Source organism: Eremothecium cymbalariae, chromosome 3 (genome assembly GCF_000235365.1).
Source record: "Eremothecium cymbalariae DBVPG#7215 chromosome 3, complete sequence".
NCBI lineage: Eukaryota > Fungi > Ascomycota > Saccharomycetes > Saccharomycetales > Saccharomycetaceae > Eremothecium > Eremothecium cymbalariae.
The window spans coordinates 818,286-838,400 of NC_016451.1; the positions used below are offsets into that span (position 1 = coordinate 818,286).

The 20,115-nt window shown below is 38.1% G+C and overlaps 12 protein-coding genes and 1 further gene across 12 annotated transcripts; 10 read left to right on the forward strand and 3 right to left on the reverse strand.

Moving 5' to 3' along the window:
* Positions 1–397: 397 nt before the first annotated feature.
* On the forward strand, positions 398–1,459 carry OPY1 (Opy1p; the record flags this gene model as incomplete). The annotated part of the gene is made up of 1 exon (XM_003645690.1): positions 398–1,459. The coding sequence occupies one exon, from the start codon at positions 398–400 to the stop codon at positions 1,457–1,459; it is 1,062 nt and encodes a 353-aa protein (XP_003645738.1).
* A 198-nt stretch (positions 1,460–1,657) lies between these two features.
* On the forward strand, positions 1,658–2,868 carry Ecym_3436 (the record flags this gene model as incomplete).
* A 54-nt stretch (positions 2,869–2,922) lies between these two features.
* On the reverse strand, positions 2,923–4,320 carry Ecym_3437 (uncharacterized protein; the record flags this gene model as incomplete). The annotated part of the gene is made up of 1 exon (XM_003645691.1): positions 2,923–4,320. The coding sequence occupies one exon, from the start codon at positions 4,318–4,320 to the stop codon at positions 2,923–2,925; it is 1,398 nt and encodes a 465-aa protein (XP_003645739.1).
* A 334-nt stretch (positions 4,321–4,654) lies between these two features.
* ATG14 (Atg14p) lies at positions 4,655–5,587 on the forward strand (the record flags this gene model as incomplete). Its single annotated transcript, XM_003645692.1, has 1 exon — positions 4,655–5,587. The coding sequence occupies one exon, from the start codon at positions 4,655–4,657 to the stop codon at positions 5,585–5,587; it is 933 nt and encodes a 310-aa protein (XP_003645740.1).
* A 301-nt stretch (positions 5,588–5,888) lies between these two features.
* On the forward strand, positions 5,889–7,415 carry VMA2 (H(+)-transporting V1 sector ATPase subunit B; the record flags this gene model as incomplete). Its single annotated transcript, XM_003645693.1, has 1 exon — positions 5,889–7,415. One exon carries the CDS (start codon positions 5,889–5,891, stop codon positions 7,413–7,415), a length of 1,527 nt encoding a protein of 508 aa, XP_003645741.1.
* Positions 7,416–7,826: 411 nt separating this feature from the next.
* On the reverse strand, positions 7,827–9,476 carry MDM36 (Mdm36p; the record flags this gene model as incomplete). Its single annotated transcript, XM_003645694.1, has 1 exon — positions 7,827–9,476. The coding sequence occupies one exon, from the start codon at positions 9,474–9,476 to the stop codon at positions 7,827–7,829; it is 1,650 nt and encodes a 549-aa protein (XP_003645742.1).
* A 223-nt stretch (positions 9,477–9,699) lies between these two features.
* On the reverse strand, positions 9,700–10,098 carry Ecym_3441 (uncharacterized protein; the record flags this gene model as incomplete). Its single annotated transcript, XM_003645695.1, has 1 exon — positions 9,700–10,098. One exon carries the CDS (start codon positions 10,096–10,098, stop codon positions 9,700–9,702), a length of 399 nt encoding a protein of 132 aa, XP_003645743.1.
* A 288-nt stretch (positions 10,099–10,386) lies between these two features.
* On the forward strand, positions 10,387–11,889 carry TPS1 (alpha,alpha-trehalose-phosphate synthase (UDP-forming) TPS1; the record flags this gene model as incomplete). Its single annotated transcript, XM_003645696.1, has 1 exon — positions 10,387–11,889. The coding sequence occupies one exon, from the start codon at positions 10,387–10,389 to the stop codon at positions 11,887–11,889; it is 1,503 nt and encodes a 500-aa protein (XP_003645744.1).
* A 553-nt stretch (positions 11,890–12,442) lies between these two features.
* On the forward strand, positions 12,443–13,741 carry PTC4 (type 2C protein phosphatase PTC4; the record flags this gene model as incomplete). The annotated part of the gene is made up of 1 exon (XM_003645697.1): positions 12,443–13,741. The coding sequence occupies one exon, from the start codon at positions 12,443–12,445 to the stop codon at positions 13,739–13,741; it is 1,299 nt and encodes a 432-aa protein (XP_003645745.1).
* Positions 13,742–14,115: 374 nt separating this feature from the next.
* TFC1 (transcription factor TFIIIC subunit TFC1) lies at positions 14,116–15,948 on the forward strand (the record flags this gene model as incomplete). The annotated part of the gene is made up of 1 exon (XM_003645698.1): positions 14,116–15,948. The coding sequence occupies one exon, from the start codon at positions 14,116–14,118 to the stop codon at positions 15,946–15,948; it is 1,833 nt and encodes a 610-aa protein (XP_003645746.1).
* A 252-nt stretch (positions 15,949–16,200) lies between these two features.
* MRPL36 (mitochondrial 54S ribosomal protein bL31m) lies at positions 16,201–16,716 on the forward strand (the record flags this gene model as incomplete). The annotated part of the gene is made up of 1 exon (XM_003645699.1): positions 16,201–16,716. One exon carries the CDS (start codon positions 16,201–16,203, stop codon positions 16,714–16,716), a length of 516 nt encoding a protein of 171 aa, XP_003645747.1.
* Positions 16,717–17,065: 349 nt separating this feature from the next.
* Positions 17,066–17,497, forward strand: DIB1 (U4/U6-U5 snRNP complex subunit DIB1; the record flags this gene model as incomplete). The annotated part of the gene is made up of 1 exon (XM_003645700.1): positions 17,066–17,497. One exon carries the CDS (start codon positions 17,066–17,068, stop codon positions 17,495–17,497), a length of 432 nt encoding a protein of 143 aa, XP_003645748.1.
* Positions 17,498–17,929: 432 nt separating this feature from the next.
* On the forward strand, positions 17,930–19,906 carry GRS1 (glycine--tRNA ligase; the record flags this gene model as incomplete). The annotated part of the gene is made up of 1 exon (XM_003645701.1): positions 17,930–19,906. The coding sequence occupies one exon, from the start codon at positions 17,930–17,932 to the stop codon at positions 19,904–19,906; it is 1,977 nt and encodes a 658-aa protein (XP_003645749.1).
* Positions 19,907–20,115: the final 209 nt, after the last annotated feature.

Sequence of the window (20,115 nt, forward strand, 5' to 3'; positions counted from 1 at the left end):
CTATTCCCATAGCCAATCTCCATTATCTTACTCAGTTAACACTCCTGTGCGTCATACGGAACTCCATCATTCTATAACTCCTCCACTAGGTCACTTTTTAATCTTTAGTTCTCTTGACACCTACCAAAATATTTAATAATTTATACAACTAAAAATGCGACTAGCAGTATTCACCTAGCGACTGTTGAGCATAACAAAGCAGTCTTGTGCTCTCTTTCCGTATTATGAAAGACGGCATTCACTGTCCCCGATTTTTAATAGCGGGGATTCATGTCGTGACATAAAAACTCATCAAGTCTTCAACTTACAACAAACTGCCCTTGTATAAGGTATTTGGTTTGAGTGATATTTAGCGTTCAAGCGAGGACGAGGAATAAGTAACAACTTTGTGATTGTTATGATCCGGAATAACCAGGAATCGTTTTCTTTGGGTAATCTTCATGATGACAACGAAGTTTTAATTTCGTCATTCCTCGTGAAGAAGCCCACGCTGAACACCTCATCGTTGGACGATCAAAACGAGACATCAAATAACCACCGGCATCACAACATACCATGGAAACCTAATCACAGATATTGGTGCGTTTTACGAAGGGGTCAGTTTAGTTACTATAAGGATGAAACTGAGAGGAAGCCTGAAAAGGTAATTCCAATAAGCGACTTAATTCACTGTAGAATCTATGACGGTAACAAGTTAGATATATATACAAGGAATAAGACGCTTCGGTTTAAAGCAGAGGAGCCTAATTGGGCAAAAAGATGGATGGAATCATTTAAGCTACTGATACACGGAGATTCAAATGGAACTATACCTGCAACGCCTACAAATGGCCTCGTTTCTCCATTATCGGAGGGTGTGGGGGCATTAGAGATTTCAAATATGGCAAAAGCGGTGTCCAGCAGTCCTGGAGATATTGATGATGATGACAACGACGATAATGATGCTGATTATGATGATGGTTTTGATGTTATTTATCAAACTAATGCTGAAATGGGTGGTTCTCATTTGGGCAGTCACCAAGGACAAGCAGCAAATGAGAAAGAAATGGCCATGAAGGTTTCCAGTGTTAATAATACTAATATTCTACAAGAGGATGCAGATTTTTATGAAGCATACAATCCAAAGAATGACGAGAAGTTGATTCAAAGTGGAATAATATATGGGCAAGTAAAGAATACTATTCGTCGAAAAAAGTGGAAACAATTCTGGGGTGAGTTAACGAATCGTCGGCTAAAACTAGTCTCAGTGAATACAGATACTTTGTATGCCATTATCGATTTAAACGAAGTTGTTGACTGTGTGGAATTGGATGAGGACGATCCCTACTTCGCATTAATTGTAAGTAATAGGCGTTTGAAGTTTAAGGCTAGAAACGATACAGAGATGATTGACTGGATAATTCACATCAAAAGCTCCATATTAGTTAGACAAAGAATCTCTCATACATCATCACAATGATTGTTGTGTGTATTTACCTATTATATATTGCGACTTGGGTTATTCAATTATGTAATGATTATGTATCAATAAGTATTTTTAATGTCTTTACTCTATGTAGTGATTATGTTTCTTCAGCCGTGCGAGAGATGCTACTTATTTGGTTTTTGTTAAACACGAATCTCGAAGTAGCCATCATGCAATAACCAAGCTACTATTATGCACTACACATTAAGGGCTCATGTAAATGGGGTCACTGACTTAAAATGCATATATAGCACTCATGTTCCTCGTGTTATATCGGGTGATGCCAGCGGTGTGATTTATCTTTGGGATTTGATCGTCAGAAGACCAATTGGCTGGTGTGATCTGAAATCACATATAGTATCCATTGAGGTTCTGGACAGTGAATGTTACGCTGTATTATGCAAAGATCATACACTCAGATTTATTCAGCTTCGTGATAAAGTTGGGTTGGTGCAACTAAGTGCTAATGTATCAAGAAATATGCAAACTTTTGAGGTGGTCTACGAAGTGCCCGTAAATTGCCTTAACTTTGCAAATTTTGCATTACAAAAGCTTAATTTGGAGGAATACAGGCTCTGGTGTTGTAATACTATGGACTCGGAATGCATTGATATATATGAGTTTAATCTAGGTGATCAAATGTCTTTGAAGAGGAGTTTTAATGCTATTAATATTTACCAAGCAGTAACTCTTTTACCTTCAACTAAGCAGAAATTTAAATTTGACAAGTTAGGGATTGTAATGAAATTAATTGAAGTTAAAGGATGTGTATTTTGCGGATTTGAGAGTGGGTTTGTTGTTGGATTACAGGTTCAGAATGAATATATTGATATCGTATACGTATCTTCTATTCACTATCCTGAGCCAGTGTTAAGTATATCTTACGATGATAACAATGATAGGATTTTGAGCTCTTCTACGGATAATAAAATTGGCATTCATAGTATCAACTTACAAAGCTGGGATTTTTTTTTAAAACCAACCAGGTTCGTTTACCGCGGGGCCTTGATATTACCAACTCATACATCGAGACTTCATTAAAGAAAATATCACATGTGGAATCTCTTGGGAACCTCTTATTACTAGGTAGTTGGGATGGTCATGTAGAGGTTTTACAGGACAACGAAGTGATATTCAAATTTAGAAAGGATAAGGGCCAGGTGTTTGTTGATGACTCTTATAAAGGTACATCAGATACTCTAAAAAGTGATAAACCATGGATTCAAGTTGGCTGCATCGCGGGATTCAGAATAGACTGGTTCACACGTTCTGCAGATTCCAAAAATTATACCCCCAGTGAGCTTCGTCGATTAAAACAATTTTTACAAGACTGTTGGTCGATTGTAGGTTATGATGATGGCACGATTGTGTTATATCAGATACACACTGCTAATGGCCAATAAATAATTGTATAAAAAAGAAGTGTAGTTGTGGGTAGGGAGTTGAAGTATTCTGGATTATCCCTTGATTATCTTTTGTAATACGCTCTTCTTCTTCGTACTATGCTTTTTTGATAACTTTTCTTTCTCTACGATGTCCCTTATCATGCAAGACATGGCTATATCAACATTAACGTCTACCATACTATCCAAGGCAACAAACCCACAATTCCATTCAACAGCTAACTTTTTGCCCCAGTCAACCAACATAGGTGAATGCAAAGGGTCCATTATGTGGGTGCAAACGATAAGTATTGGCGGAGGAGAGTCTGGGGATTCTGGGTTTAAATCGATTTGATCAACTGGAGCATTGAATAAACTTAAGGCCTTTATTTTCTGATTATAATCTTGCTCCGATTTCCAGGAATGCTTAAAAATATAGTTAAGTGAATAAGCATCACTTTCGTTCCGTTGAATCCATCTCCTTTGATAATTGCGAAATTCAGTCCATGCATCAAGAAAACAACTTCTGATAGCATGTAATAATGAAAAGCCGCCATCTGAGCTATCAGTGGTAAGATCATTTTTAATAAGTGTACTTTTAAGTTTCTCCTCGTTATAAAGCGGTGAGGGGGTTTTCCCTATAGATTTATTCTGGTCGTGATGGGCAGAAGATGAACTGCCATAATCTGGAGGGTCTGGATGGTTCAATTCGGGAATTGCGCTGTAGACTATTATATAACCATCAATCATACCATTTAATTCAGACGCGCCTGATGCAACTAACATGGATTGAGTGGAAACCGGTGTTCTTGGCTGGTCTGCTAAACCTCTGAGAACTGATTTATCTAGGTTGCTGAATAGGGACACTTCTAAAAACGGAACTATCATGTCTGGATTGAAACCCGGTGTATCTATAATATCAATTAAAATATCTGTATATCTAGGTGGCTCATAAACTGATGGTAATACTTGTTTATTTTCATGCTTCAGCGATATATCTGTCATATGAAAGCCTATTGATGCTCTTCGGTTGGCACGTTTACGAGTGGTGTCGTCTGACTTCGGGACATATTGGTAGTACGGATTATCTGATTTTAAAAGCAACTTTTGGTCAAAAGATCGCTGCCCACTCTCCACAGAACTCCTAATGTGATGATAATCTTCTATAAAACTCTGGTATATCAAAGGAGACAGTAATACATCATCTTTAATATTCGGGGTTTTAAAAACTGCCTCTTCTATAGAATTGTTATTGTTATAGTAACATCGCTCATGTGCTCGTTCATCTAGAATCGCTCGGGCAACAGGATCATGTGGGTTATATGTAAATAGCCAATTTGTTTGTTCCCTCGTTGGATAATGTACTTCATGAACTATGTCAATGGTCAACCTTGAAATAAACGCTGTTTTACCTGTGCAGGATCCCCCCAGCACTGCTATCCTGATAGGTTTCTCAGACAGCTTGGTTGACATTGGTACCTTTATATTTATATCTTACTTTAACAGCTTTACCCTCTTTAAAGAGCTACCAATATCATCCAATTTCTGCGCTATCTTTGGTTTGAATAAACGTTGAAGTTTTCTATTAAAGGTAGTATACTTTTTTTAGGTTTTACTTTAATATTAAGTTAGCTGAACAACCCACCGTAAGGGCCATTCTTAACCTAGTTAAGCCAAAAAGAGCTTAGTTGGTTTCAATATTTCCGTAAGGAAACTTAGAGAAGGTAAATACTATTAGAGGTGGGAAAAGTGGCCGTTTCTGGAGGATTCAAAGAGCCCTACAGTGGTCAAGTTAGGTTTTCAAAGCATGCAGTGCTCATTATGTCATAGACCATCTACAGTCTGGTACTGTGCTCACTGTGTCAATACCTCTCCGAAATTAATACTTAAGTATAAGCTGGAGTTGTTAGAGATACATGAAGATTTAAGCAAGATGAGGGATGCAGTCACTTCAACCCTTGAAAATGCCATTGGAAGAAGAGAGGGTATCCTTGGGAAACATATGGATAGACTGCAACAATTACAACTGAAACGAGTTAATGCCAAGATTCTGTACAGAATCAACGAGATGGATCGTTATTTGGAGAGTAAGCGTCGTCGAAGAGATGAACTAAGAGCCATGTTGGAAACTATCCCTTCTTCAGCACCGCCTGCGGCTTCCAGTCATATAACAGAGTACAAAGAATTGCAGCGAAAACACCGACAACTGCAAACCATAGTTTCGGCAAATAGTAGTCTGAAATTCCAGGAGTTATGCCAGTGGTTCATAGTCACTAAACGGCAGGATACGAGAGATAGCTTCAAATATCCTTATAGCATTCGTTTCATTCCAATGTGCAACATTAGAAACTGGTATCTGTTGAGCACATCTCGAGAAGCTCTCCAACACATGTGGGAATTTGTGATTCTTGCAAGCCAGGTACTTCTTGTAGATATTCCCTATAGTTTTGTCTACACAGAAAATCCTGAGGACCCATGGATCACAATCTCGCAACTCATCATTAATCTAGTTATGATATTATCTCGTTTCAAACTAGTTCAAGAGCCACCGGACTTAGCTGATATTCTATATCGCCATGATATTGACGGTATGATATACCATTTGTGCACCAACGAAGAGATGGAATGCAAAAAGGGCACCGAATTGCCATCGTTTAAAATGGTATATGAGTTCGTGCAAGATCTACAGGAGGATAGTGACCAATCAGCAGATAATGGGAATTGGATGGTCCTCAAATAGGCGTATAATTTATAGATCCTGTGTCTCTTCATCTCTTAATATCTGATGGGGAATGGTTTCCAATAACGCTGTCACTAATCAGGGTAATAGTATAATATTACATTACCCTCCTTTTAATTACTGTTTTAGTTGAGTTGCGAACTAAGTAGTTTTAATCAACTTTTGGAATATGTAAGTGCCCCTTATGAGAAATAGTTAGAGAGGATAAGTATATAGAGTATCCGAGGAAACCTTTTTGAGACTTTATAAGGCTTGTTATTTGAAGTTGGTTTGATATAAAACTTGTCAACAGTTTTGCGGGATGATTTCTGATAAGGAACTTTTTGAATTGAACAAGGAAGCAGTGTCCAATAGATTCAAGGTTAAACCCAGACTAAACTACAACACTGTGGGTGCTGTGAATGGACCTTTGGTGATTCTTGAAAAGGTAAAATTTCCACAATATAATGAAATTGTCAACTTGACGTTGCCTGATGGTTCTGTAAGACAAGGTCAAGTTTTAGAAGTTAGAGGAGATCGCGCAATTGTGCAAGTGTTTGAAGGTACTTCAGGTATTGATATTAAAAAGACTACTGTAGAGTTTACCGGTGATAGTTTAAAGATTCCTGTGTCTGAAGACATGTTGGGAAGAATATTTGATGGTTCTGGCAGACCAATTGACAACGGACCAAAAGTATTTGCGGAAGACTACTTGGATATTAATGGGTCGCCAATTAACCCTTACTCTCGTATTTACCCTGAAGAAATGATCTCCACCGGAATTTCGGCTATTGACACTATGAATGCTATTGCACGTGGCCAAAAGATTCCAATATTCTCTGCATCAGGTCTGCCACATAATGAAATTGCTGCTCAAATCTGTAGACAAGCTGGGTTGGTCAGGCCTACTAAGGATGTTCACGATGGTCACGAAGAAAACTTTAGTATTGTTTTTGCTGCGATGGGTGTTAACTTAGAGACTGCTAGATTCTTCAAACAGGATTTTGAGGAGAATGGCTCTTTGGAGAGAACGTCCTTGTTTTTGAACTTGGCTAATGATCCAACAATTGAGAGGATTATCACGCCTAGATTGGCTTTAACGACTGCAGAGTATTTGGCGTATGAAACTGAAAGGCATGTTCTGACTATTTTAACTGATATGTCTTCCTATGCGGATGCTTTGAGAGAAGTTTCTGCCGCTAGGGAAGAAGTTCCTGGTAGACGTGGTTACCCAGGTTACATGTATACTGATTTATCCACCATCTATGAAAGAGCAGGGAGAGTTGAAGGTCGTCATGGTTCCATTACCCAAATTCCAATTTTGACAATGCCAAACGATGATATTACCCATCCAATTCCTGATTTGACTGGTTATATTACAGAAGGCCAAATTTTTGTTGATCGCCAACTTCACAACAAAGGTATTTATCCGCCGATTAATGTGTTGCCTTCTTTGTCCAGATTGATGAAATCTGCTATCGGTGAAGGTATGACCAGGAAGGATCATGGCGATGTGTCTAACCAACTATATGCCAAGTACGCCATTGGTAGAGATGCAGCCGCAATGAAGGCTGTGGTCGGTGAAGAAGCTTTGTCTATGGAAGACAGGCTATCTTTAGAGTTTTTGGAAAATTTTGAAAAGACATTCATCAATCAAAGCGCTTACGAAAACAGATCTATTTTTGAGTCGTTGGACCATGCTTGGTCTTTGTTGAGAATTTATCCTAAGGAAATGTTGAATAGAATATCGCCAAAGATCTTAGATGAGTTCTATAATAGGTCTAGAGTAGAGGATGAAGAGGATGAGGATCAAGGTCAAGATGATGAAGCTAGACAGCCGCTGATTTGAATCGCTTGATAGATACTAAGTCTTTTTTGCATTTATTGAGTAAATGGACATTGCATGTCGAATTTTCTCAAAATCATGCCTTAGTAGCCAGTATTCTTTGTTTCTTTTATCTGTCCGTATGTGTTCCTGATTGTGATATATCTTTATTTCATAACGTTTGTGCCGGATTATTTAAAAAAGAGTTAATGCAATACAGTGAGTCGCATATCTAAGACTTAATAATGTTTGATGCAATAAATAAATACAATCAATCATAAACTTTACAAAAAATGATATTGAGATCCTTTTGTCGATCAATTTTACTAATGTTTGTTTTTTCCTCATAGATATAAGTGGTACAGATATATATGTAAGCTAAAAATGAACCGATATGTCGGATAGGTTGTTTTGTATCGTACTGATTCTCATGCATCATTTACGAGATCCAATCCCATACAAATTGTTCAACACATTACTCCCAAACCCGTGAATGTGTTTCTGTTGATTAGCATATTTTAGAGCGTTATTGGAGAGCATAACTTTTAACATTTCTTCTCTAATCTTCGTCGTTGCAGTGGTATTCTCTAAATTGTTACAATGCTGGCTTTTGTGAACTAGATTTTCTAAAATTGAACTGCTTGTAAGGTTTGGACTCTTATTATTCAATTTAGGTGCATTAACCATGATGCTGCTGCCAGAAAGAGCATCCAGTTGTGATGTAGGGGCATTTAAAGTAGAATTCCCATATGGACTTAATCCGGGAGATGTCGAAGTTGAAAATGTTCCTGAAATAGAAGGCTTACGCAAATTAGGGGTACTATAATTCATCATAGACTCTGACAAAACAGGCGAACCTGGTGTACCTAACGGAGTATTGGCTTCGGGACTCATCCGTACACTTTCTATTTCCATTTCAAGTCGTTTCGCGTTATTAAATGCTTTTAGTAAGTTTGGGAGTTCCTTCGATATTGAAGTGTCTTCCATGTTAACGGATAGCTCAGAGTGTTCTGAAGATCTTATTGCGACCATAGGTGGGGCCAAGTTATCGACCACTGAAGCTTTTTTATCGTCAACACTGGGCACCGCTGTAACTTCCGATGAATCTAATTGAGTTGAACTAGAAATACTAGTTTCCTCAAACATATCATTATTCACAATTTGATCCACCAATTGACCTGCCTTTTCTGCATGGTAGCGCTCTTCCAGCTCAAATTGCCCTTTTTCATACTCATCCATGTCTTCCTTCAATAGTCTATTTTCGTTTAACAGCCAACTCATATTTAGAGACTGGTACATACTTTCCACATCTAGAAAGACTCCGAGGCAGTCTTCGAACAAAGATTGGTCTGAAGTTGACTCTGCGTCTTGCAACTGCTGAAGAAGCACCTGGATAAAGGATTTATACGATTTTAGGGTGTCAGATAGTGCATGGTACTGTTCCTTTTGGCTATCGTCTCCAGTAATAGAGAATTGAATACATTCTAACTCATAGTCGATCAACAGTAACTTGGCCTTCATAAAGAAGGATGCCACATTCCGCTTTAATTCGCGCAACACATTTCCGCACAAGAACCACATTTCCAATAACAAACACAGAGAATCCTGCATATAGCACTGGCGTATCTGACCTTTCATAACATCTTTAATCACCCGCAATGTGTCATCCGAATCTGCAGTCAATTGTTCCAAAGCCTTTGAAATCCTATCACATTTTGCAATCGTCTTAAAAGCAATATCTTTGTAAAATTCCTCCGTCGAATTAATAATGTCCCTTGGCTCGCACGTAGCATTAATAGCTTGGATACCAAAACGCACCATAACAGACTTATCTAACGTCTGCAAATCCCAAGTCTTCTTCAAAATCACTTTCAGTTTGATTAGATCGGTATACAAAGAAAGCGTCGTCTCACACTGTCGAAACACCTCTTCCCCCCCACCATTCCCCATACTCTCCCCCTTCCCTTTCTCCTTATAATCTAACCCTTTCTGCGCGTCTATTAGTTGTGATAACTTAGATACATTAACCACCTTCTTATCCTGGAAATGCGAAAGAATCGGGTCCTTATAGTCCATTGTTGCCATCTACTTCTCCAAATTGCCTACTGCGGCAAACTATGCAGTTACTATCCTCTTAGGTGTACCCTGATCTACAAACTACTCACTCCACACCAAACTTTTCACTATGTTTTAATATACGCTTCCTCCTCCTATACTAACTATATTCCAATTTCTTCGTCCTCCAGCTTAGTTCAAGTGCACATGTACTGCCTTGCAGTAGCCAGCCTTTTAACGCAGACAGCACCTCTTATGAATGTCCACGGAAGTCAACTCTACTCCATCGCCCGCCTAGGTCAAATACATAATAAAATAAAAATACAAACAAACAGACAGGCAAAACATCCGGGTCGGGGTCGGGGCCTCGAGCAAACGCCTCGAGGCTCCCATGCGTCGGATCGGGTATAAATATCGCTCTCGAGCATTTACCGTCCATCTCATTCGACGATTGTACGTGGTGCACGGATGACCCTGCACCGATCATATCATCTGTGTCACGTGCCAAGTTTTCCCAAACCTGCGAGCCGAATGATTTGGTTTTTGACTGTAACAGGCAAGGCAGATAAGCTGGTCCGTAAGGTGATGATGATAGAACAGAGTTGATGGAAACTGGTAAAAAGTTTAAACAGTCACATTTACAACCAGACATCTAGACCGACTTTCTGAAGAGAGATTTTTTGGTTATGTCTATATATAGTGGTTTATAATGGTTTATAATGGTTTATAGTGCTTAGTAGAGATTAGATGATTTAGCATTGCTGCGTTCCTCGCGTGGCGAAATTGTTGAATAGTTTGTTTAATATAGGGGAAAAGCAGGAGAAATATACGTAATTTCTAGAATTAGACATACAAGGAGTGAAATAGTATTAAAGCCAATAGTATAGAGGAGCGTATAGATTTGTTCTGGCATAACTAGAGTGTATACAGAGTGTTTGAGATGTCAGAAGATTTAGAAAAGAAGGTTTTAGAACGGGTTTCGGTGAAAGGGAAGCAGAAAGTGGAGAATGGTGAGGGAAAGATTGGAAATGTGATAGTTGTGTCGAACAGGTTGCCTGTGACAATTACGAAGAATAGTGATACACACAAATATGAATATTGTATGTCGTCGGGGGGGTTGGTCACTGCTTTGCAAGGGTTGAAGAAGTCTACGAAGTTCCAATGGTATGGGTGGCCTGGGCTTGAAATTCCAGAGGCCGATAAAGAGGAGGTGAAGAAGGACCTTTTGGAGAAGTTTAATGCAATTCCTATATTTCTAAGTGATGAACTTGCAGATTTGCACTATAATGGATTCAGCAATTCTATTTTATGGCCTTTGTTTCACTATCATCCTGGGGAGATCAATTTTGATGAGAACGCATGGTTGGCATATAACGAAGCAAATTTATCTTTTTCGAGGGAAATTCAGAAGAATATCAGGGATAACGATATTGTTTGGGTGCATGATTACCATTTGATGTTATTGCCTGAGATGGTTCGGAACTATATCAGTACTACGAAACTCCAGAATGTGAAAGTTGGATGGTTTTTGCATACACCATTTCCCTCTTCGGAGATTTACAGAATCCTTCCAGTGAGACAAGAGATTTTGAAAGGAGTTTTGAGCTGTGACTTGGTTGGGTTTCATACTTATGATTATGCCCGCCACTTTTTGTCATCTGTTCAAAGAATTTTGAATGTTAATACGTTACCAAATGGGGTTGAATTCCAAGGAAGGTTTGTGAACGTTGGTGCTTTCCCCATTGGCATTGACGTTGATAATTTTACAGAGGGCCTTAAGCAAGATTCCGTTCTTCAAAGAGTAAAGGAACTGAAGCAGACTTTTAAAGATTGTAAGATTATCGTTGGTGTTGATAGGTTGGACTATATAAAAGGTGTTCCTCACAAGTTACACGCCATCGAAGTATTCCTGAATGAGCATCCAGAGTGGATTGGAAAGGTTGTTTTGGTGCAAGTTGCCGTTCCAAGTCGCGGGCATGTTGAAGAGTACCAGTATCTAAGGTCCGTTGTTAACGAATTAGTCGGAAGAATTAATGGTCAGTTTGGCACTGTTGAGTTTGTTCCAATTCACTTTATGCATAAATCTGTCCCATTTGAGGAATTAATATCTCTCTATTCTGTAAGTGATGTGTGTTTGGTGTCTTCAACCCGTGATGGTATGAACTTAGTATCCTATGAATACATTGCTTGTCAGGCAGAGAAGAAGGGCTCATTAATTCTAAGTGAATTCACTGGTGCTGCACAATCTTTGAATGGAGCCTTGATAGTCAATCCGTGGAGCGCAGATGAGTTTGCAGAGGCAATCCATGAGTCTTTAACTTTGCCATATGAAAAAAGAGAAGCTAATTGGGAAAAGCTCTACAAATATATCTCTAAGTACACCAGTGGTTATTGGGGGGAAAACTTTGTCCAGGAACTATATAAGATCAGTTCCCAAAGGTAAATCCCATTCTTTATATTTTGGTTGTCTAAATACTCACGTTTACTTTTGTTTTCAATTAGATTTGAACATCGACTATCTTACAAGAGCGTGTATTTGTTTTATTGAAACTTTGTACATGTGTATAGATAAGTATATATGTGTATGCGCACATAGACCGTTTGGCACTTGTCAAATCATACATGAATAACCTCATGGCGTTATTTATATAAACTATGTCATCATACATTTATTGTTTGTAGAGAGCTATTATTGGTTCGCTGTATATATATATGTCTGGCGTCATCGTCGTTTGACGGGAGCCTTCGCATTTTCAACTTGTCTCGCATTAACGATTTCTCTTCGTCTAAGATTTGCCTCTGAAGTTGATAAGCACACCACGATATAGTTTCAACGACCACTTCTATCTATAGTATACACCGCATCCAGGAATCTTAGAAGATTAAGGTCTGCCACATTTGATAAAAAAGTTTAAATATTCTGCTTGTCAATCAGAATTGGTTGCTCAAAGTTGCAGCAATCCCTACACGCAGTTTAACAGTCGCACCGTTAAATCATGGGTCAGTTACTCTCCCATCCTTTAACTGAGAAGACGATAATATACAATTCTTACTCTACGGAAACACATTTTCAATTGCAAGTACCGCAGCAACAAGAGAGTCTGAAACCTCAAAATTCCGGGGAACGTCGTCACCGTCATTTACATTTGCGTCGTCATAGCCACGATACTAAACCTTGTGATGCAGCTCCTTCAGCGTCGAAGGGAGCTAATAACTCAACTTTGACATTACCGAAGGAGGCTCGGCATATACAATTCTATAACTGCGTGGGATCTATGCAGGGTTACCGTTTGACTCAGGAGGATTCACACCTAGTGGCTAACTGCGAGAGCCAGTTAGTAGTTAAGTTCCGCAATCCTTTAAATGATGATGTTGTGGAAACGATCTATCTTTCGGTATTTGGTGTATTTGATGGTCATGGTGGTGATGAGTGTTCTCAGTATTTGGCTACATCCGAGCAGGGTTTACTCAAATGGATAAAATATAGCTTTGAAAACCATAAATATGGGAGTGCTTTATCTAAAGCAGATACCAACGAGTCTAATGTGCGCTGCTTTAAAACTTTACAAGGACTTATTTGTCAAATATTAAAAGATTCGTTTACATTGCAAGATCAGGATCTTCATGGTCATTTTGCAAATGCTTCCTGTGGCTCTACTGCTGTAGTTGCCGTGATAGTTAATGGTAGTACACTATATGTTGTCAATTGCGGCGATTCCCGTTGCATACTCTCTTCCAAGAGTAAATGTATTAAGACAATGTCTTTTGATCATAAACCTCAACATATTGGTGAGCTTATCCGCATAAATGACGATGGTGGCACAGTATCATTAGGTAGAGTGGGGGGTGTATTAGCCTTAAGCAGAGCTTTTGGCGATTTCCAGTTTAAAAGGAGCGTTGCATACAAAGACTCGCAACTCAATAATCCAGTTATAAATAAAAAGTTCGTCCCCTGGGCAGAAGCACAAGTAACTGTTGAACCAGATTTATTGGTACATAAGATAGATTATTCCAGAGATGAGTTTTTGGTATTAGCATGTGATGGAATTTGGGATATATACACCAATAAAGCGCTTGTACAATTTATCAAGTATCACCTAACACTCGGATCAAAGTTAGACGATATTGTTACGAAGATGTTGGATCATGGTATAGCACGTGCAGATTCGAATACAGGTGTTGGTTTTGATAATATGACTGTTATAGTTTTGATTTTAAATAGACCTGGTGAAACCTTAGATCAATGGTATTCTAAGATGAAAGCAAGACTAGAAAGGGAAAAGGGTCTCTTCTAAATGGTATTCTACTGTCGCATGTACAATTTCGAATTCTCATAGGATTTGTCCCTGCTTCTGCGTACGTAGTCAATTAAAAAATGTAATAAATTCGATAATAAATCTTAATGTTTCATAAGTATAATCTGGTATTTATTACTAAGCTAATCAAAGAGTTTAAGAAGCCTTTACTAGTAATAATATTGAATATATGAAGGCATCTTGATGTATGTTTTTAAGGCTAATAGCAGCCTAATAGCTATCACTGTTCACGTGGACAACATTTTATGAAGTCTGCCACATATAAGATAAACATTAGTACCCGCTACATATACCCTCTCTGTTACGATAGATACAGGGTTGAATTCATCAATTAGTCTATAAAAGGTGCTGTGATGAGTGAAGAAATCACAAGAACAAGGTCTACGACACCAACAGATATTCCGGGTCCATATGCTAAAGAGTTTACCCTTGATCTGCCACGGATTCCCTCGCTTGAGCTTCCTTTAAAGGTTTCCCCGGCACAAGAGAGTATAGAAAAGGCAATTAAGATGTGTGGAGGACTTCAAAATGTTAAGGCATCTATATCTTCACATAGCGATGCAGATTATGATTTAGAAATGTATTTGAATGAGGGGAAAAATCAGGATGGTAGTAAGGTATTCTTTAATGAGCACCCAATAATTGGAAAGCGAGTTCCTCAGCGAGATGAATCAGTTATAATGAAAATAACTCTACCAAAAGGAACTCTTTATAAAAGTCAGGGTGATATACGAAAGGCGATTGCGTCTGTTTGTCCCAGTCAGATGAAAGCTGTTCCAGTTGCAATAATTGACAATACTGTGAAATTTAGAGAAATGTCAGATTTCCAAGTCAGGCTCGATAATGTACCTTCTGCTAATGATTTTAAGAACAGTTTTGGAACCTTGAACTGGGACAATTTTAAGGAATATGTCAAAAATATCCCAGACTATGACACTAGGCCTTTTGAAAATATGAACAATGTAGTCCTAGACAGGTCGGTAAAATGTCCTAGCTCGGAATTTCAGCTTCCTCCAATTCCAAGATTTTCTATGGTTAGTTTACCATTCATCTATAAATACAATAGTAACCCTTATGCGATGAAAACCTCAACGGGGGAATCTAGGGTTTTGGGAACATATATTAAAAACTACCAACAGTTTGTACATGATTTCTCAGCTGATACTAAAATACCTGAAACACCTCATCCAGAACTAGTTAAACAATATGAACTTGCAAAGAAGACAAAAGTGTATCCTGGAAGTAAAAATGATTCTAAATTTTATGAAAAGCTAGAACAATGCTTACTCATATTAACCAAACTATTTGAGACTAGGCATGTTTGGATCAAACGGCATATCGACGGCATTATTTCGCAGGATCTGCATTCGGTCCTAAAGATCGCATTGGCTCTTGTATCATATCGGTTTACAAAGGGACCCTGGAGGAATACTTACATAAAATTGGGGATGGATCCCCGGTCTTCTAATATTTATGCGAAGTACCAAACAGAATATTTTAAAATTGAGGGGAAATTACTACGCAATCCAGCTGTTAGAAGAAATGTTCCAAATCCACCTGAAAAATTCTTTCAAACAGACACACCAAACGATGTTGATAGCAGATTTAGATTCAATGGAAAGCAAATTCCTTGGTATTTAATGCTACAGATTGATTTACTCATTGACGAACCAAATATAAAAGAAATTTACGACAAGGCACAGTATTTGGAAACCCCAAGTGAATTAACTGGATGGTTCACCGAACTAGATTTAGCTAAAATAAGAAAAATTGTAAAATACGAGTTAGGATGTATGGTCCAAGGAAACTATGAATTCAACGAGCACAAACTAAAGTATTTTAAAGTTATGCTCTATGTTAAAGAATCATTTTTAAACAAGGATGTTGATGATGCCACCAATGTGGACGAGCTGTATTCCGCGAAGAATGATGATGATGATGATGACAATGGCGTTGAAACCGGAGAGATTGACGATGCAGTATTAGAAGCAGAAGAAGAGGAAGATGATGAAATGGTAAATCAGAAGCCTTATTCTACAATAGATGGAAGTGAGGACCAAGATGATTTTAACATGAAAACTGCAACGTTCAAAGATATCATAGATCGCATTGAAAAACATGATCCTGACACGGCAAAATATTTGTCCAAAAAACTGGATGGCTTTGTGCAAGAAACAGAATTATAAGATCTCGTAAGAACTTGAGATAATGCATAGCCAGCACTACTTGTACCTTTAAATTTGGATCTGAGTTAATATTGAATATTAGTATGTTTTACTCAAACTATGTTATATTGATCACAATATACGTTCCAAAAAATTTTCATCACGTCTAAAATATCGAGCATATATGTAAACCCACAAAGCAAATGTGATGAGTACTTTTGTCGACCTTTTTCACATATCAATAGGTAATCATTTGGTTTCGTCTGCTCTAAGATGTTTAGGTTCATTGCCGTTAAACGGTTTGCGTCCACTGGTGGATACCATGGTTCTAATCAAATTTCGCTACCCAGAAGGCCTTTAAAGAAGATTCGTTTAGGTAAATCTAGACCTGCAATTTATTATCAATTTGATGTTAAAGTAGAACTAAGTGATGGTAGTGTTATCACTAGAAGATCCCAAATTCCCAAAGATCAGATTAGATTAATTCAGGATCAGAGAAATAACCCATTATGGAATGAGAGTAGGACCGATTTGATGGTAGTAGACGCCAATGCTGGTGGAAGGATGGAAAAGTTCAAGCAGAAATATGGCTCCATATACACTGTAGCACAAGGATCCAAAGTGGATGAGGCAGAAGCTTCTGAATCTGTCAGTGCAGCGAGCGAACCATCAAAAGAAGAATCAGAGGAATTCGGGATGGATGATTACCTAAGTTTGTTAAGTGAAAATGCAGTTCAAGTTCAAAGTGGTGGGAAATTGGCGACTAAGAAGAAAAAGGCTAAGAAATGACTTCCAAGAGGCTTGTAAAATGAACCATAGTTTGTGGAAGGAAGTTATCAACGACTTCCTTAAACTTGCATACGTGTATATAGTATATATTAACGAAGATATAAAGAATTATTTCCATCATTAGGAACAAAGGGATTGAAAGTTGTTACTCAACAGGGTTTTTGAATCAGCTGGAATCTATTAATTGATGTTTAGCCCACATTATACATATATGTGTCTGTGATCTCATAGGCGCACCGAAAATTTCAATAATAATCCTTTACATTTTAAATAATCTGCCTCTTCGCAAATAAAAAACACTGTACCCTCACACAATATAAGACTGTAAAACACACAAAATTTCAAAAGTATGGGCAGTGTATTCTTACCTCATTTGCAAAGTGGTTGGCATGTCGATCAGGCTATTGTCACCGAAGAAGAACGTCTCGTCGTCATACGATTCGGTACTGATTCGGATAAAAGCTGTATGCTGATGGATGAGATTCTATACTCCATTGCCCCTAAAGTGGTAAACTTTGCAGCGATATACATATGTGATATAAATGAAGTGCCTGACTTCAATGAGATGTATGAACTGTATGAGCCCATGACAGTGATGTTCTTCTATAAAAATAAGCACATGATGTGTGACTTTGGAACAGGAAATAATAACAAGATGAACTTTGTAGTAGATGACAAGCAGGAGATGATAGATATTCTAGAAACTATATTCAGAGGAGCTAGGAAGAATAAAGGTTTAGTGGTCTCACCTTATGATTACAATTATAAGAGAGTTCAGTGATGATTTTGAAACAAAAACGGTGTGGAGTAGCACAGCTAAGGGAGAATAAGGAAAAATGCGTAGAATAGGCTTATATGCTGAATATCCAGGTTCAATTGAACTTCAGAGATATATACGATGCTTATTTAGGTCCCAGCTGTTCTACAAATACAAGGTTGCTCTCTGTCATACGGTTAATGGTGTACGGGCTATTCCTTAAGTTTCAATTGAAAAAATTTTTGACCTAATCACCAACAATCAACAAAACAAGACGCAGACTTTTAACTTCCATTTAGAAGGATAGTCTATTAAACTTGCTTAAATATAGGAACTATTCAAGGAATCTTTCTGCTCGGGCTCGCTTAAAAAACTATATCCAAGTTGTGGGCTGCAAGATTTATTAATAAGAGGTTCTATTCAAACGTACACAGACAATCCATCAAGATCAAAAACATGGGTGTCAAGGACATTAAGAAGGCCAGAAATGCTGTAGAATTCAACAGGGAATCTTTGGAAAGTGTGTTGAAGAGAAGATTTTTCTTTGCTCCAGCTTTTGAGCTTTATGGTGGTGTTTCCGGATTGTATGACTACGGCCCTCCAGGTTGTGCGTTCCAAGCAAACGTTGTTGATTTGTGGAGGAAGCACTTTATTTTGGAAGAGGATATGTTAGAAGTCGACTGTTCTATGTTAACTCCATATGAAGTTTTGAAAACTTCAGGTCATGTCGATAAGTTTTCGGATTGGATGTGTCAAGATCCAAAGTCCGGAGAAATATTTAGAGCTGACCACTTGATAGAAGAAGTCTTGGAAGCACGTTTAAAGGGTGACAAGGAAGCAAGGGGTATTGCAGTAAATTCGTCTGTTAAAGATGATGCGGACAAGAAAAGAAAGAAAAAGGTAAAGGAAATCCAGGCTGTCAAATTAGATGATAAAGTTATCAAGGAATATGAAGAGGTGTTAGCTAAGATTGACGGTTACTCTGGTCCACAACTAGGTGAGCTAATTAAAAAGTACCATATTGGTAACCCTGTCACCGGAGAGTTATTGGATCAACCTAAGCCGTTTAACTTGATGTTTGAAACCGCAATTGGTCCTTCGGGGCAGTTGAAGGGTTATTTGAGACCTGAAACAGCCCAAGGTCAATTTTTAAATTTTAACAAGTTACTGGAATTCAACAATGGTAAAACACCGTTTGCGTCTGCATCCATTGGTAAGTCCTTCAGAAATGAGATTTCTCCAAGGGCGGGTCTATTAAGAGTGCGTGAATTTTTGATGGCAGAGATTGAACATTTTGTAGACCCAGAGAACAAAAGTCACCAACGTTTTAACGAAGTTAAGAACATTAAATTAAGTTTCCTACCTAAACAAGTGCAAGAATCAGGTTTTACTGAGACAGTTGAATCAACTATTGAAGATGCGGTTGCATCCAAAATGATTGATAACCAAACTTTAGGGTACTTTATCGGTAGGATTTATCAGTTCTTAATCAAGATTGGTGTTGATTCAGATAAGTTGAGGTTCAGACAGCATATGAGTAATGAAATGGCGCATTATGCTGCTGACTGTTGGGATGCAGAATTGAAGACTTCTTATGGTTGGATTGAGTGTGTTGGTTGTGCTGATCGATCTGCTTATGATTTAAATGTACACGCTAGGAAAACCAAGACAGCCCTTGTTGTCAGGCAGAAGCTTGATAAGCCAAGAGAAGTAACCAAATGGGAAATTGAATTAAACAAGAAACTGTTTGGTCCAAAGTTTAGGAAGAATGCTCCAAAGGTTGAAAGCTATTTGTTGCATTTGTCCCAGGAAGAATTAGCGACCAAATCTGAGCAGCTAACCTCTAACGGTAAGGTTGTGTTTAACCTTGAGGGCATTGACGAGGACATTGAATTAAGCCACGAATTTATTAAAATCGAAGAAAAAACCACGGTCGAACACATTAGGGAATATATTCCAAATGTTATAGAGCCATCCTTTGGTATTGGGCGTATTATTTACGCCGTGTTGGAACATTGTTTCTGGAGCAGACCACAAGACACTGCTAGAGCTGTGTTATCTTTCCCTCCACTAGTAGCACCAACAAAAGTTCTGTTAGTTCCATTGTCTAGTAATGATGAATTGGCACCCATAGTTACTGAAGTATCGAAAATATTGAGAAAACAACAAATACCATTTAAGGTGGACGATTCTGGTGTCTCTATTGGCAAGAGATACGCTCGTAACGATGAATTAGGCACTCCATTTGGCATTACTATTGACTTTGAGTCTGTCAAGGATGGTTCTGTTACTTTGAGAGAGAGAGATAGTACTAAACAAGTTAGAGGTTCAATTGCTGATGTTATCAAGGCTGTTTACGATATCACCTACAATGACATCACTTGGGATAAAGGTACTGCACACTTGGCTCCATTTGTTTCACAAAGCGAATAACCTAGTTTACTTAAGCTGGTATATATGTATAATGTTATATATTATAGCTGCGATTGTTGCATAAAAATTTCTTATCCTTTCATTTGTATTTTATTTATCAAAGATTTTGTTATTAAAAAAGGCTCTTTTACTCGGAATAAAATTTTGAAGACTGCTTTAACAGAGTCGATGACAATAAGTACATGATAAAGAGTAAGAAGAACTAGCAC